This window comes from Sinohyriopsis cumingii, chromosome 7, assembly GCF_028554795.1.
Source record: "Sinohyriopsis cumingii isolate HCF-2022 chromosome 7, ASM2855479v2, whole genome shotgun sequence".
In the NCBI taxonomy this organism is placed as follows: domain Eukaryota; kingdom Metazoa; phylum Mollusca; class Bivalvia; order Unionida; family Unionidae; genus Sinohyriopsis; species Sinohyriopsis cumingii.
The window spans coordinates 30310037-30325714 of NC_142967.1; the positions used below are offsets into that span (position 1 = coordinate 30310037).

General features: G+C 37.1%; 1 protein-coding gene across 2 annotated transcripts in view; it reads right to left on the bottom strand.

The window, feature by feature from the left end:
• The window catches only part of LOC149794962 (protein mono-ADP-ribosyltransferase PARP14-like), a 156499-nt gene that overhangs the window by 68800 nt on the left and 72021 nt on the right, over window positions 1–15678 (bottom strand). For both annotated transcript variants that reach the window (XM_089964622.1, XM_089964621.1), the window contains exon 13: window positions 10934–11059. In XM_089964622.1, coding sequence (XP_089820748.1) covers window positions 10934–11059 — 126 coding nt within the window. The remainder of the gene's footprint in view (window positions 1–10933; window positions 11060–15678) is intronic.

Sequence of the window (15678 nt, forward strand, 5' to 3'; positions counted from 1 at the left end):
CAGTGACGCAGAGTGAAAATTCCAAATTTGGTAACGCCGGTGGCATACGGCGACCAGCTAAGGCAGTTAAATCAGTAAATCGAGAAACAAATGAAATTATATTCACGTCGATGAGCGCCGCTGCAAGATATTCGGTGCAACGTGCGGCAGAAAAAATAATCAACGCGACATTTTCATATAATCTCGGTGAGTGGATCGAATTTTATTATATTCCGATAATATCCGAAGAAAATTAATTAAATATTACAAAATTAATATAACATGAATGAACAAACCATAAACAATATTATCGAAGCTATCGATGACCTGAGAAAAAAAAATATAAATCTTCCCTCGGAGTTGGATGCGAATAAAATCCGATCCGAATTTGAGACGATTGTTCAAGGGAAAATCGAATACAAATACACGCTACCATCCGAATACAAATTAATAAAGAAAATCCAAATCGCGATGTATCAATCACTTTCGACAGTCAGCGATGATCAAGTCGAGGATTTTGTTAAATTATCTACGCTGGTAGAAAAAGCTAGATTGATTTTATCAGAAGCATACGAGTCAAAAAAAATTACAAGTTCACGCATCAGACAGCTGAAAAAACTTGTCGATGAGGGTAAGGCCAAGGAAATCGCAGACTCTTGAATTTTCCTGAATATTTTCCGCAAACAACAAAAAAAAACAAAAATTAAAAAAAATATTAATTTTGAAAATTTCCCTGGATTTTATTTATTTTTTTGGCCCGTTTTTCCCTGGCAGATGGATTTACGATCTTACCAGCAGATTGATACTTATCGTTTCCCCGCGTATATCAAGCAAATTTCCTTTCTGATCCGTTAGTTTGAAATTTATCCTTGACAACAATCGATTATGACATCGCAGATAAAACGGATTCACCGGCTCCTTTATTATCAAATAACCCGGAGAAGCGCTAGGTGAAAACGAATACAAGATAAATCCCTGCTGCGCCTGATTTGACTCTGATGAATCAACATTGTAGCTGCCCTCGACAACATCCGCGTGAAGATAAATCGCGATAACTTCCGTTATATTAACGATACCTGGCGAGATATGCCGCCCCTGCCAGGCGGGATCATTATCGTGTCTGAGAATCGATTCTGATTGTATTTTTTTAGTCCACGCGGCATGTAACTTCGGAAATAAATCATCGATGGTATCAGTGACGGATTTTCTCATTTTATCAACATCATAATCGGGAAATTTGAAATTTGGTAGCGTTTCCTTGGTTAATCCAAATACTCTCATGAATTTTTGTTTTTCTCCTGAATTTTTGATCAACTCGAATTTGCTAATAGGAAGAACATAATCGGCAATTGATATATCGTCGATTATCGCCTGAATAAACATGTCGTGATAATATTCAACATCATTCGCGAGTTGATTTAAAATCTTCACGCGTTTGATAATTTCGCTACATGAGCCTGATTTATTTAGGATGCATTCATGAAATGATCCCCGCAATAAATTTAATTGTATTGTATGTTCTTGAATAAATTCGTCGAGGGTTCTTCTTACCAAGATACCGTCTATGGGGGCTATTTTCATGTTCATGTGGGTAGCGTCGAAGATTTCCACGCCGGGGGGGATTTTGGGAAGAACCAACCACGACAGAATTCTTTCGTCCCTAAAAGTAAAAGCGAACATTACCCAGTTAAATTTGTGGTTGTTTATGAGGTTGATGGCGCTATTGATCAGAGGCTTGTGTTTGTTATCTTCCCTCAATATTCCGTCGGTGGTAAAATCTTCCTTTTTTGGCTCCGGTTGCTCTGGAGGAGCTTCCTCGTGCCAACCTGGAATAATAATATCTGGTTTTTCTGGTTTTGCCAGAGGTGCGATTTCAGGCCAACCTAATATGGTCCTAATTGATGATTGGTAAATATCAACGATATATGGTGATTTCACTTCTATCATCGATGACAGCGTTGGTTCGTGCGCAGATATTTTTATTCCCGGAGTAGCATCGCCGGTTATATTTGATATTCTGGTGGTAAATTCCTTATCCAGCTGATCAATTTCGTAACTGCCTGTTGGTATGCCAACGACGATCCAATCAAGTGTTCCATCGGGTTTGCTTTTGTTGACAAAAACAAGTGAATTGTTTGATAATAATTTGCCAAATGATTTCGATCTAACATTGGGCCAGCTATTGTAGACACGCAATTGTGTTAACGCAATTTCTTTGACGCTGATTGGTGTTGGAAAATTGATGCTAAATTCTGGATTGGTTGAGCTTAACGATATTAACGTTGTTGTCGGCGGTGTCGTGTTTGTCTGGGCTAGTTCGGACATTATTAATATTCATTTGTTCAATCTCCGAGTAAATACTTATCATTGCCGAAAATTCTAGATCGGAGATAACGCCGTCGTTAAGACTCTCGGAAAGCAACGATGATAATTTCGAATACGCGTCATTGACCTTGGTTAGTTTGTTTTTGTACAATGATAACTTCTCACTTGTGCACGAGGATATTTTTTTCGCTACGATATTGAGAACACCAGCGATTGTCGTTGTTGACGAGATTATTATTGTTGCAACGATTGGCGCGATTGTTGTTACCGCGGATAAAATTATTCCAGCACCGGCGACTACCGCAGATACCGCGTACACGGCGACGTCAATGATAACTAATCTACGCTGGTATTTTTTTATTTTTGTTTGATATTCGTCGAGGAGTTTTTTTTGCGAATCCTGCCATGATCGCGCCTGATTGTAACGGTAATCCGATGCGGTCATTTATTAAATTATTTATCTAGTCAATTTCTTTGTAAAATCAGAGTTTTTCCGTTTTCAAATAGTGGAGGGTTTTATCTCGACAACTACAGTTTCCTCTTCCTCGGCAACTGCGACCGGCTCGGGTCGACCAATTATATCCCAACCAGATAAATATTCGAAAATTATAAAATAATACACTGGTCCCATGTTGGTTCTATCCGGTGGCGTTAGTTTAAAAGTTTCAGTGTTATTTTCATCCATGGAAATAACGAAAAATCCAGGATAATATTCATAAATTTTATGACTATCGTTTGTCACGTTAAAATTTGTTGACTCCGAAATAATATATACTCGATATATCCCCCGAATTGGTGCGGTAAAATTAAAAGAATCATTATCGGGTGTCCATGTGATATTTTGTGACCTTAACACAAATGATGCATGGTAGGGAATATTTTTTGTTATTACAATCTTTGGTATGCGAATTAGCGCTAATATTGGAATATCCAACGGTGATATTGCTGCGCCGATTTCGTCGGCGTGTAATGTTACGGCGAGAAGTTTCTCGTTGATATTTTGAATTTCTCCGTCGTACACTGATGTATCGACTTTTTGATGCGCTAATTCTCGTACCGCGTTAATTTCATCGTTAATTTTAGTAATATCCTCGTCGATTTTTCTTGTTTTCTCGCTGAGGTCGTTATGTGATGTTCTATCGGCTTTTTGAAATATTAATGCACGTGCCGATTCAATATCATCGTTGATGGATTTTGTTTTCTCGTCGTGTGATGTTTTATCAACTTTTTTACTTACTAATTCACGCATTACGTCAATATCTACGCTGATTTTAGTAATATCCTCGTCGATTTTTCTTGTTTTCTCGCTGAGATCGTTATGTGATGTTCTATCGGCTTTTTGAAATATTAATGCACGTGCCGATTCAATCTCTCTGTTGATTTGGGCGATATCTTCGTTTATTTTTTTCGTTTTCTCGCTGAGGTCGTCGATTGATGTTTTATCGATTTTCTGACCCATCGCGGTATTTATTTTGGTAATTTCCTCGTTGATGGATTTTACTTTCTCGATGAGATCGTTATGTGATGTTCTATCGGCTTTTTGAAATATTAATGCACGTGCCGATTCAATATCTTTGTTGATTTGGGCGATATCTTCGTTTATTTTCTTTGTTTTCTCGGTAAGATCGTTATGTGATGTTCTATCGGCTTTTTGAAATATTAATGCACGTGCCGATTCAATCTCTCTGTTGATTTGGGCAATATCTTCGTTTATTTTTCTTGTTTTCTCGTTGAGGTCGTTATGTGTAGTTGAAGAGGTATCGATGATTTTTTTTATATCCTCGTCGAGTTTTTTACTGAGATTTTTTGATGTATCGTCTAGTTTTTTAAGATCGTTAGTTAGCTTGGTAAATCTTTTTGTCACTCTGTCCTGAAGATCGTCGTGTAATGCTTTATCAGCCTTCAGAAGCAACGTTGCTGATAACTCTTTGTCGGATTTTTCCACATCCGCGATATTGGCCTTCAGGGGTAACTTCGCTATAATATCGGCGATATCAGCAATAGATTTTAATACCATCTCCGATTGACGAGTAAATTGACTAATATGATCGCGGTATTCGTCTCGCTTGATTATATCAGTTATTTTGACATTGCTGGTTTGTAATCTTCCTTCGGTATTTTGAAAAACAGCAACTTCGCCAGGGTCCACCTCTGACAGCGATAGAAGACTGTTAATATCGCTCTTGGTTGCGAACTTTGATAGATCGACGTCAGTCACTTCTGCCTTTTCCTTCCTGTAGATAAATCTACCGTAAATATCAACCATGATATTTATCTACGGCGTATTCAAATACAATTTTGTGATACGGACCGGATGATTTTGAAATTGCATCGAGGACGTTAATTGATTCAGGGCCGCATATCGGTGGATCCGCTAATGTCTGCGTTGGAAGTGTCGAATACCAAACCGGAAGATTTAGTTTTGACACATAGCTGATAAATTCATTTGGCGGTGCTAATCCGTACGAATCAAAATAAACGACTTCGCGAGGATTAATTGCGTAGGCAACCCAGTGCGTGCCAGGGCCGGTATTTTTATCGAGATTTATTATTCCTGTCTCGGTAGGGTTTGGTTTTTCTGGTAGTTGATCCCGCATAAATACACCTCTGAAAAATTTTATTTTTTTTTTCCTTGCTTCGTTGATTAGATTTAAATTTGAGGCTGGTAGACTCGACGTAGGCCGGATCCGTATATTGGGGGTCGTCTTAGATAAAGGCCTGATCCTTTTTGTTGTTTTTGCAACATTTTCGCGATTAGGGGAGAGAAGGCGGGAAATAATCCTCCCTTTTTTTTACGGTATCTTCCTCCGGTAATTTTTCTTGTTATTGTGGAACCTATTTGGGAACCTATACCTGAGAGCGCGCCTAATCCTACTGTTTTTGCTACTGTCGGAAGAATCCCAGCTAGTAGTCCCGGAAGAGCAGCTAACGGGAAAATGCCGCCCGTTTTGACCATGTCTCTGATGGCGCCTATGGAGAGACTCACATGAACACCGGAATTCGCTGATTTGGCCTTGGAAAATCGTTCACGCTGACCTCTAGTTAGCGATAGTTTGTTAGGTCCACCGTGAATTTGATCATTTTTCAAAGTTAATTTCATACCGCATCGCTTTGATATCGCTGATTGGAGCTTTTTTATCTGACCCGGGGTCAGAGTTACGCTGACGTGTTCGTATGGCATATTAATAATCGCTTAATCTAAATTTGGAATTTGTCACATGTTCTCGACAGGAGCATCAATAATTCTCATTCTGCCACTGATGCCTTCCAAGATCATTGTTCTATCACTGAGGATTACCGCGATGGCTCTTGCTGCTCCGGCTGTGTTAATTCTGGCTTTGAAATGGATATCGACAACGGATTGTTTTACCAAATCGAGATGCTCCAGGGAGAAGTAATAGATAGGATAGCGAGTATTAAAATCTAGCTGTGATATTTGCAATCCGGTATCGATATTTTGATCGCGGCCCATGAAACTTAGCAGGCGATGATACGCGCGGGCCGTCGAAAAATTTTCAAAATCGATGGCTATTTCCTCGGATGGCTCTTGCTGGCCGTTTATTCTCAGTGAAACGTTTGTTGCCGCGAATTGATCGAATATCATATGACTGTGATATTGATCGTATCTGTTTGCTGCTTGAAGAGCAACAAATATATGCCTAGGTGCCGAAACGCCTTGTTGTGACGCAATTCTCCAGGTAAATATTCCGTTGATATTAACATCGCAAGAGTCGGTCATCGTTGTCAACCAGGACATAACGGATTTTCCGCCTTGATTCATGAATGATAATAATTTTTCTTCCTCGAGCATCGATGGAACTATCGCTGGCATCCACAAGGTAAATTTAGTTAGGATTACCTTACCAGCATCGCCAGGAATTCGCCAGATGGCTTTGTCACTGCCAGCAGCGTCTCGAACGAAAGTTATCGTGTGTTTTGCCCCGTAAATAACTTTTCTGAAATGTCTGCAAAATCCAAAAATGTGAGATAGCGGAATTGCACAGGAAAATCTTCGTTCAACTCCCTTTAACATAGCTCTTCTCGTGGCAAATCCAAGGTTGTAATCGAGATTGGAGCCAATCACTACACGGGTGTGGGTGATGTAGGCATCCTCAGCGAGATTTCGCAGTCTGCTGGTATCATACGGGGAATAATCAGGTTCATTGGAATTATCCTTGGCGAACATCATACTAGGACCGGCTGACCTGGTAAAATCATCCGAGTATCTCGCTAGGCCTATTATCGTCGTTGCTATATCAACGTTGTCCGTAACTGATTCGATCTCTCTCCCGTCGATCATGTAAGTGGCACTCTTGAATAATGCCATAATGCCGTTATTGACAAACCCAACACTATAATCTGCATCGTAGTTGGTATCATCTTCTTTTACAATTCTCCCAACAACCTCGATGTATGCCTCAGATGGAAGAAAATATCTTGTTGTATCGTGGACTTGAATTTCCAAGCGATTATTTGTATTTGGGTCAACTGCATCGTACGAGAAATACTGGAAATCTCGCACGGATGTATCCCTGCCTACAGGCTCGTCCATGTCAAACACTTCATTTGACACTTGTGCGAACATTTATTATTAAGAATATCATCTAAAACGAAGACCGCTGCCTGAAATGAAGCTTGTATTTGCAACCTCATTTGCGAGATTTGTCTTAGCAACTTTATTTGCTAGATTTGTCTTAGCAACTTCCCTTGCTAGATTTGTGTTAGCAACTTCATTTGCGAGATTTGTCTTAGCAACTTCCTGCGCTAGATTTGTCTTAGCAACTTCCTGCGCTAGATCGTTTATTTTTTTATTTGCCGCGTCGTTTATGGCTTTACTGATTTCGGGTGGCATTTCTCTGGTGATAGGCAATTTGACGGGTTGTTTTTTGCGCATTAAATTTAATATTTTATTTTTGACAACATTGAAGCCTTTACTGGCCAAATTACTGATACCAGAAATGGCAGTCTCGCTGATTTTTCCTATTGCTTTTAACCCGAGCTGTTTGATCACGGGTCCAATTTTAGGTATTATTCGCGTAAAAAGACTTCCAATAATATCGCCGAATCCATTACCGTGTATATATCTATATACGGGCAATCGAGAGTTTACTACGCGGACCTGTTTGGGTCTACGCTGATATTTGTGAACAATCATGTTATTTCAATTGTGTTGTTTTAATCGATGAGCTCATCGACAAGTTCCTTGTAAATGTGAGAATCAATGACACTGCCGCGGAATAATCGCTGACAAATATCCGAGGCTTCGTTGATTACTTCGCGAGAGTTATTTCCGGCTCGTTTTCCTCCGATTAATACCTCGAGGCGAGACACGTCGTTGACAACACTGTCAGGACAAACGGTATATCCGCTTCCTGTCTTTGGTTTTGAAAATGACCATGGCGATAACGCTTCCTCAAATTCTTCTTTTTCGCTTAATTCTCTTACAGCCTTTTGAAATTTTTTGAATCCGGGGTGATCAGGATCGATTTTCTCTCTCCTTGAGGCAAAATACACAGCGGGAACCCATTCCTCGGGGGTATATTTTTCAAAGGCTGCGGGACGTAAATATTTGCCTTTTTCGTTGTAACCGTATTTTGCAATTTTGAACAGGTTACCTTCATTTAATTTTTGAATTCCAGTATTCGTAAAATCTTCCTCGGGTCTTCTTCCAGTGATATTAGAAAATTCCATCGGTTCAGTAATTGAAGTAGTTGCATATTTCTCAAAATGAACAAAACTCACATCATCCCCCCTGGCCTGAGATTTACCAAATTTTAATCGGTATATTGCCTTATACCATTTTTCTCGTGAATTATAAAAATTTGATCCCGCATCCGTTAAATATTGATGTCGATCATCAAAGCTGCGCCTCGCAAAATATCCGAGCTCATCAAGATTATTAGGATTAATTTTGTCTAATTCCAAATTCATTTTGATAATACCAATATCCTTAAATTTATCCTTTATATTTGCAACAGGATCGGTTCTTTTTTCCTTCTTTTCTTTTTTTTCTTCCTTTGGTATTTCTTCTGGTCCTTCTTCTTCTTGCGCTTGTTCTTCTTCCTCCTCTTTTATTCGTTCTCGTTGTGCCCGTCTCCTTTGTTGTTCTTCCCTTAATTCCTCCATATACCGCTCCTTCTCATCTTCTTGTTGCGCTTGTTCTTGTTGTAATTTTTGATCTTCATCTAATTCTTCAATAAGTTGACTCCTCCTCAATTCTGCTTGTGTTTTCTGTAATTGTTCTCGCAACGCTTGTTCTTGTTCTCGTTGCGCTCGTGCTTGTGCTTGTGCTTGTTCTTGTTGTGCTTGTGCTTGTGCTTGTGCTTGTGCTCGTGCTCGTGCTTGTGCTTGTGCTTGTGCTCGTGTTTGTGTTTGTACTATTCGCTCCGGTAATAATCGAGTGTGTTGCTCAATGTCTCTCGTCATGGGAATAAGCCCCTTCTTCCTAAGTTCCTTATCTTCCTTTTTGTCGCCGTATGCAACCTGTTCGATCGCTCCAGTGACTGGACTCAACAACTTTGACGATATCTCGGTAATTCCATATTGAGAATCTTCGTAATCACGAACTTTTTTCTTAAATAATTGTTTTGCCGGGATAAGCTTCTTTACTGCCGCTAATTCTTCTCGCGCTAATCTGGCAGAATGAGGCTCTCCAACTCTACTAGCTTTCCGACTCATATTATTTTCAACTATATTGTTTTAATGCGAGGTAAAATTAGGATTAGCAGCCAAACTTTGCAAACTTCATCGATGGAATAAATTTCTCCTACCCCCCCCCAAAATCGCTGTCCAAAATCAATGATTTTTGCACACAAAAATTGCAATCGGTGACGAATTTACGCAAATTAATTCTCGCAGGAAGGCTTATTTTTTAAATCTGAGGCTTCTACGGAGAAAGTTCTCGTAGGAAGGTTTATTTTGGTCTGGGGGTCTGGTCTGTAGAACTTCCCTGCTGCTCACATGGGCTGGTGGCTGGCAAGCCCAATACATGACAGGCACTTCCATTCACATGCTACACCATCATAAAACCACTCAAGGGGAGCATTAACAGGTAAGTAAAAAAAAAATTGATCTTATTAATAACAGTTTCTAGCAAATGTTGAAATTTAAAATGGAAAAATTATATTACAAAAGTGTCTCATAAAAAGTATTATAACATAAATTTCACTCAATAACACACCCTTATTCACTAAGAAAGTTATATGTGGTAAACTTCAGAGGTACTATAATGGATTTATATATACTTTCTCATAATCATTTCAAGTACAGTTATCACAGACCACTTTCTTTATTTTTCTATGTCGTGGCACTCATTCCGGAATAGGTTTTCATTGCAGCTTAATGCAACTAAACGCAAAGCAACCTATTAACTTCTTGCTATTATATTCATTGAACCCTTAAAACAGTGAAAATGTATGTTTCTCATTACATTAATACTCCAATGTTTCACAGCGATGATCCTTAAATATTACAAGTAACAGGTCACAATGAATTAATGCTCTGAACATTTTTCATATAAGTTAATATTCCAAAATGTATTGGAAGCCATTACAACATTCTTTAATATTTGCATATCAAAACTATGGTGTTTTGGTTCCAGGCATCTGATTTAAGACATGACAAGATTCCCATGATGGGACTGATGCTCTACTGGGTAAAAATAATTTCCACTAATTCAAGATACAACTATTCTTTCCTTTTAATTGTGTTGAAACCATCCTTTAATGATAACAAGATTTTAAAATTATCCACATCCATGCTGGACAAGTTTTCGATGTCAGATTGTAACCATATTCATCTAGCTCCAAGGATATATAAGAAGTCTTATGGTGGAAACAACATGTTAATATGACTTCTATTTTGGAGGAGTAACAATATAAGATGTTCCAGATAGATGTCATGGTGGCCATATTGGATATCAGACTGGCACCATTTCCATTTATAATGAACTAGATATCATACGTCTTCTGAAGAAAGCAGAATATCAACATGAACAGATATCTAGTAAAACATGATTTTTAAAACTACCTTTGTGGCAGCCATTTTGGAGGTCAGATCAGAATCATTTTCACTGATGACTGACTAGACATCATGAGAAGTCATTCAGTCAAAACTATGGTGACATGATCATTCATTCAGGCAAAGTAGTGATAACTAGATATTGCATGTCTAAAATGCACCATTTTCATTTGAGTCAACTATAAGTCTTCTGTTAAAGACCTCATGTCAATAGGACTTTCCATTCAGGAGGATTAGTGATTGTTTTTTCAAGATGACTGCTTTGGCATCCATAATGGATGTCAGACCAGCACAATTTTCATTTTTTATCAATTAGACATCATAATAAATCTTTTAGTGAAAACCCATGTCTGTCAGAAAAAACAGAAATAACATCATTTTTAAAGATGGCCACTGTGGTGGGCACAGTGGATGTTTGATTGGACCATTTTCATTTAGGACCAACTAGACAATAAGATGAATGTGGGTGTAAAATTTCATGGCAATCCTCCAAGTAGTTTAAGAGTAGCAATAACAAACTTGTGCCAACAGAGAGGAATATAATGGACAATAAACCATATCATTAAAGCTCTCTTGTTCTATAACAAGTAGAACTAAAAAAAACAGTAACCTTGTGTGAGATCCAAATTAGACAAGACACTATTGACAATAACATCTGTTGTCTCCTTAGTGATGTCCCCCTGAACTATCTCCATAACAACCGAGTGAGGCAAGGTGCATTTGCATATCCCATGAGCTGCAAGGAAAAAAAAAACACCATATCTGTTCAATACATTAAATTAAGAGCAATTTGATCCTATACAATCATCTTTAAATACCTTTCCACAACACCACTTATTATATACTCATTTATTTCTCTGTTAATATTACATTGTCAGAATCAAGCAGTACTTCTAGATACAGCACTGCTTCATACTGCATGACACATCTGTCAAAAATGGTATTGTGAGCTACGAACTACCTTTGATTACAAAGTACATTCATCAGCAGATGCCAGAGCTTTTGATTTATTAGATCTGGATGAATTAAACAAGCTGTTTGGTCCATTAGAAAGTAGAGATGACAAAACTGATGATGTGGAAGAGTTCACTGAGTCAAAACAAAATGTTTGATCAAGCAAATGAATGAATGTGATACCCTCAATGTCCACAACAAAAATGGGACATGCAGAAATGAAAATATCATTCTGATCTGTTAAAAAGTTATTTAGGAGAAATGTTTGTACAAATTGAAGGGCTCAGACTATTACACATGCGATCAAGTGTCTATAAAAATGGCCTAGAAAGGCATATTAAAGCCAAGGTCTATACTGTCTCTCTCAGAAATATACTATTGTACAAGTCAGCCCAAGCACTAAATTATAAAACAAAAAGGACAATGATGATGGCAGTTTTGGAAGAAAATGAGGAGCCAGAGTGCCAATGAACCAAGAGGATGAAGAAGTATCAATTTTGCTGGTGAAATGGGCTGTTACACTGCAGCTGATTTGCATTTTTTCCTATTTTACTTTTTTGAGATAATGTTTCAATTTATAGTAGCAATATAAGTCTTACATTTCTTGTAAATGGCTGGGGTCTACCCAACAATGAGCATGCAATTGACAGGGCATAAATATATGTTGACTTTAGCTGGTAATAAAGACGACAATAATTATACTTACATTTCGGCACCTTGAATTTCCTCAAAATGTTCTTTTTTGCTATTTCTGCTAATCAGAATTATACGGGTTCCAAAAATTGATTAACACCATGAAAATGTACTTTGATTTTTACTAATTTTCAAAAAAAATCACATTCTCCTTACTGCACTAAAACTAAATAGAATGAATGTGACATTCCCAAGCAAAAAAGATTTAATCGTGCATCTTTTTTAAGACTTCATATATCTTTTTTCCCATTTTATGATTCCAAACAATCAATGACAGAACAAAAAACGCAAGTGCAGCTGCATCAAGGCTAGTCCCGAGTCCTTCCAGTCACATGTACATCATATGGGCCAGCTAATAAATCCAGCCCATCAGAAATAGGAAAGCAGAATTTACTTTGATTGTCAGAAAAACACCAAAATTCAGCCATTCCAGACCAAATGGAAAAGTTGTTCAATGTTCATTCATTCAAAATATGACTCTAAATTTTAATTTTAAGCAGAACAAAACAAGAATTATTTTTTAAACAAATGACAGTGTGTGCAACCAAGTTCAAAGGTCGCTAGTTGGTGCTATGTGTGCATTTAGTAGTGTTACTGTGTACTGATGAACCTATGGTTGTGTATTTACTTTGGAATCCAATATAAATTCATTGACTTTGTACAGTAGTGTCTTCTTTTTATTATTCAGCCTTAGACAGAACATCAAAATGAGGATATAATAAAAAGATTGCTACATTTATTGAAGAAAATATGAACTGTTTAATCCTGAGTAATACTGCACTCCTAAAGTAATGCAGTATTGCCCATAAAAACTTGTTCATATTTTCCCATAGAAATGCAATGAAATATAAATCTCTTATGGTACTGCTCAGGATACAAGAACATTGTATGTTTACTACATCTTAAAGATACAGCAAAATAAAGGTTGAGTGCGATAAAGGAGAATAATTGTAAAGCTGAAATGCATATAAAAGTATCAAGAATCATCAAGTCCTCAGCTAATGTAAAGACTCCTACTTACCTTGTGGCCATATGCTCTCAATTTATATACCACAAATGCTTATATTTTATGTTTCCATGGTAAACTAAGAAGAAAAAATGTAGGTGGAAAATTCTAAGTAACAAAAAGGTACCAATATTTAACTTGATTGATAGCCGGGTTGAAATACCTTCAATGGTTTCAAATCTATCCTCTGTAAATAAAAATGTTCACAGACAGGCAGACAGATCAATAAATATATCCCTTCATATTATATACTGTGAAGAAATTAAAATGGAACACCATGAATGCTTTTTATAAATAAGGAAAACATGTAAATTTATAATGATCTACTCCTGCTTGCCCAAATATTGACACAAACATTCTTGGGATGCATGGTGGCTGGAAATAAAACCAACCATCAATTTTGCCTAATTTTTATACACATTGGTAAACACTTGTTGTTGTTGTAGCGTTTAACGCCATTTTTTCAGCACACGATAGCCTATACACGGCGGCCAGTATTAATGGTGGAGGAAGAACCCGGGAAAACCCCAGAAAGAACCATCTACCCACGAGAAGCTACTGGCAAGCTTTCTCACATACCCACATTGGCTGAATCCGAGACTCGAACCCACACAGACAGAGGTGAGATGGCAGTGATCAGGAACGGACAGCGCTTTGGACCACTTGGCCACTTGGGGCCCCTGGTAAACACTTGTAATTTTGCTGGGAAAAGGGTCTAATACCATATATACTTGCATATAAGCCCATTTGCATATAAGCCAACCTCCAAACTGAACAGGTATAAACACTAAAAAGTGCATGACCTGCATATAAGCCGACCTACAACTCCAAGTCATCTCAAGATTAAGAAGGTAAGTTCTAAATGCATTTATTTTGGCAAAGTTATATTTTAACAAATTATATGTATACTTATCTCGAGGTTGGCATGCATGATTATTAAAAGAAATGGTATAAACTTGTTAGAAAAGTAATTCATTTAATTTTCTGTTTTCTTATTGTTTCTGCCTAATTTCAATTTGGGTATAATTTGATCGAATGATGACAAGAATTTAGCAATCGCGAGTTGCTGTAACACTACCTTTCCCTTTTGACTTGATTATTGGTTGTTTATGCATTATTGCATTGGACATTTTTATATCAGTGCACTGGTAATTACGTTTTTACTTTGCATTGAAGTTGTAAATACCTAACTCATAAAAATGTAATCCCAGTATGACAACACAACGAGCAAGCAATACGGTTTGATGCTAATACCGGAAAAGCTGAGTTGTAGTTTGCTTTGATGTAAATGATCTTACACCATACCTGTCAACTTTCATGCCAGGAGAAAATAAAATTCCCGATTTTTGGAGTTGCTCACGCCTACCTCTCGATTTCATATCTTCTGATTTTCGCAGAGAACTCATGATTATTACATTATGTCTTCTATTTTCATTTCTTTCAAACAATACAAGTCCTACATGTTCTCTTGTATCACCTGTGAATTATTGTTGTGACGAAATAATTACTTGACTATAAAGAATTCGCTTCTTCACTAAATAGAATGTTGAAGTTTGAACATTATTCACATAAATTAATGATTTTTTTTACCTCTACAATAATAAAAATAAACAAAAATAAACAAGAACAAAAAAGTAAACCACAACAATAAAATCGTCCACAATTAATTTAAAGCCCAAGAATAATCACTATCAATGCTTTAACTCCATCTGCTATAGTACCATTCCCACAAAAGAAACTTACACGAGTGAACACTTGGAATTTTTATATCATATATACCAATGATAATTACCATTGTTAAATTAAAGGAAGGAAAGAAAATACATATCACACAGCAAATAGGGGAAAATAGGGTCTCTCACAGGGAGAAACAGCGAGTCTTTTTGCGAATTTCACGTATATTGGACCAGGAAGATTGATCAATATTTCATGAAAACAAGGCTTTAAAAATGACAAGAAAAACCTCCTGATTTTAGTTCCCAATCTCTATTTTCTTTTATTCATTCTCCCTACTTGGCTTTTGAAAATTTCATAGGTATGCCTTTGACACCATTTTACAAAACTACAGTAATCATGCTAACATTAAGGAATAAAAGGCAATTACACATCAATGTACTGGTATAGTTACGGTCAAAATTCCCTCTTATCACAAGCCAGTTTCAGGGTTTTAATAATTAACTGGCCTGCACTTCTGTCACAAAACGAAAGAAATTTGCTGAGTATCAACACAGGAGATGCCAAAACATCAAGCTTTCCATTGTGTGGAAAGTTATGATGTTTGTTCAGCTAAAACAAAAACCTAAAATTGATTGATGTTGATCTTAGTTGATCTATATAAGAATATTAGATTTTATTATTACCACTCTTCATGAACATGTAAATTATGATGGTTATGTGGCTTGTATAATTAAACATGCATAACATTTTTAGAATATTACCTCAATTTGTAGGATCGCTTATATCGACAAAGATGAGTAATGTGAGAGAGTGTGATTCAATGTAAATGAAAAAATGAAAGAGCTATTAAGGACTAGCTGAAATTTTACCTGGAAGAATGTGATTTGGTTGAAACAATGAATAAAGCGAAATTTGCATCTATGTTTGGGAATAAGTAAGGATTTAAGTGACACAATGCACACTTTGTACTCTGTAAGTACTGTATATTATTGTTCAGCATGGTCTTCCTGGTAAACTCAACTGGC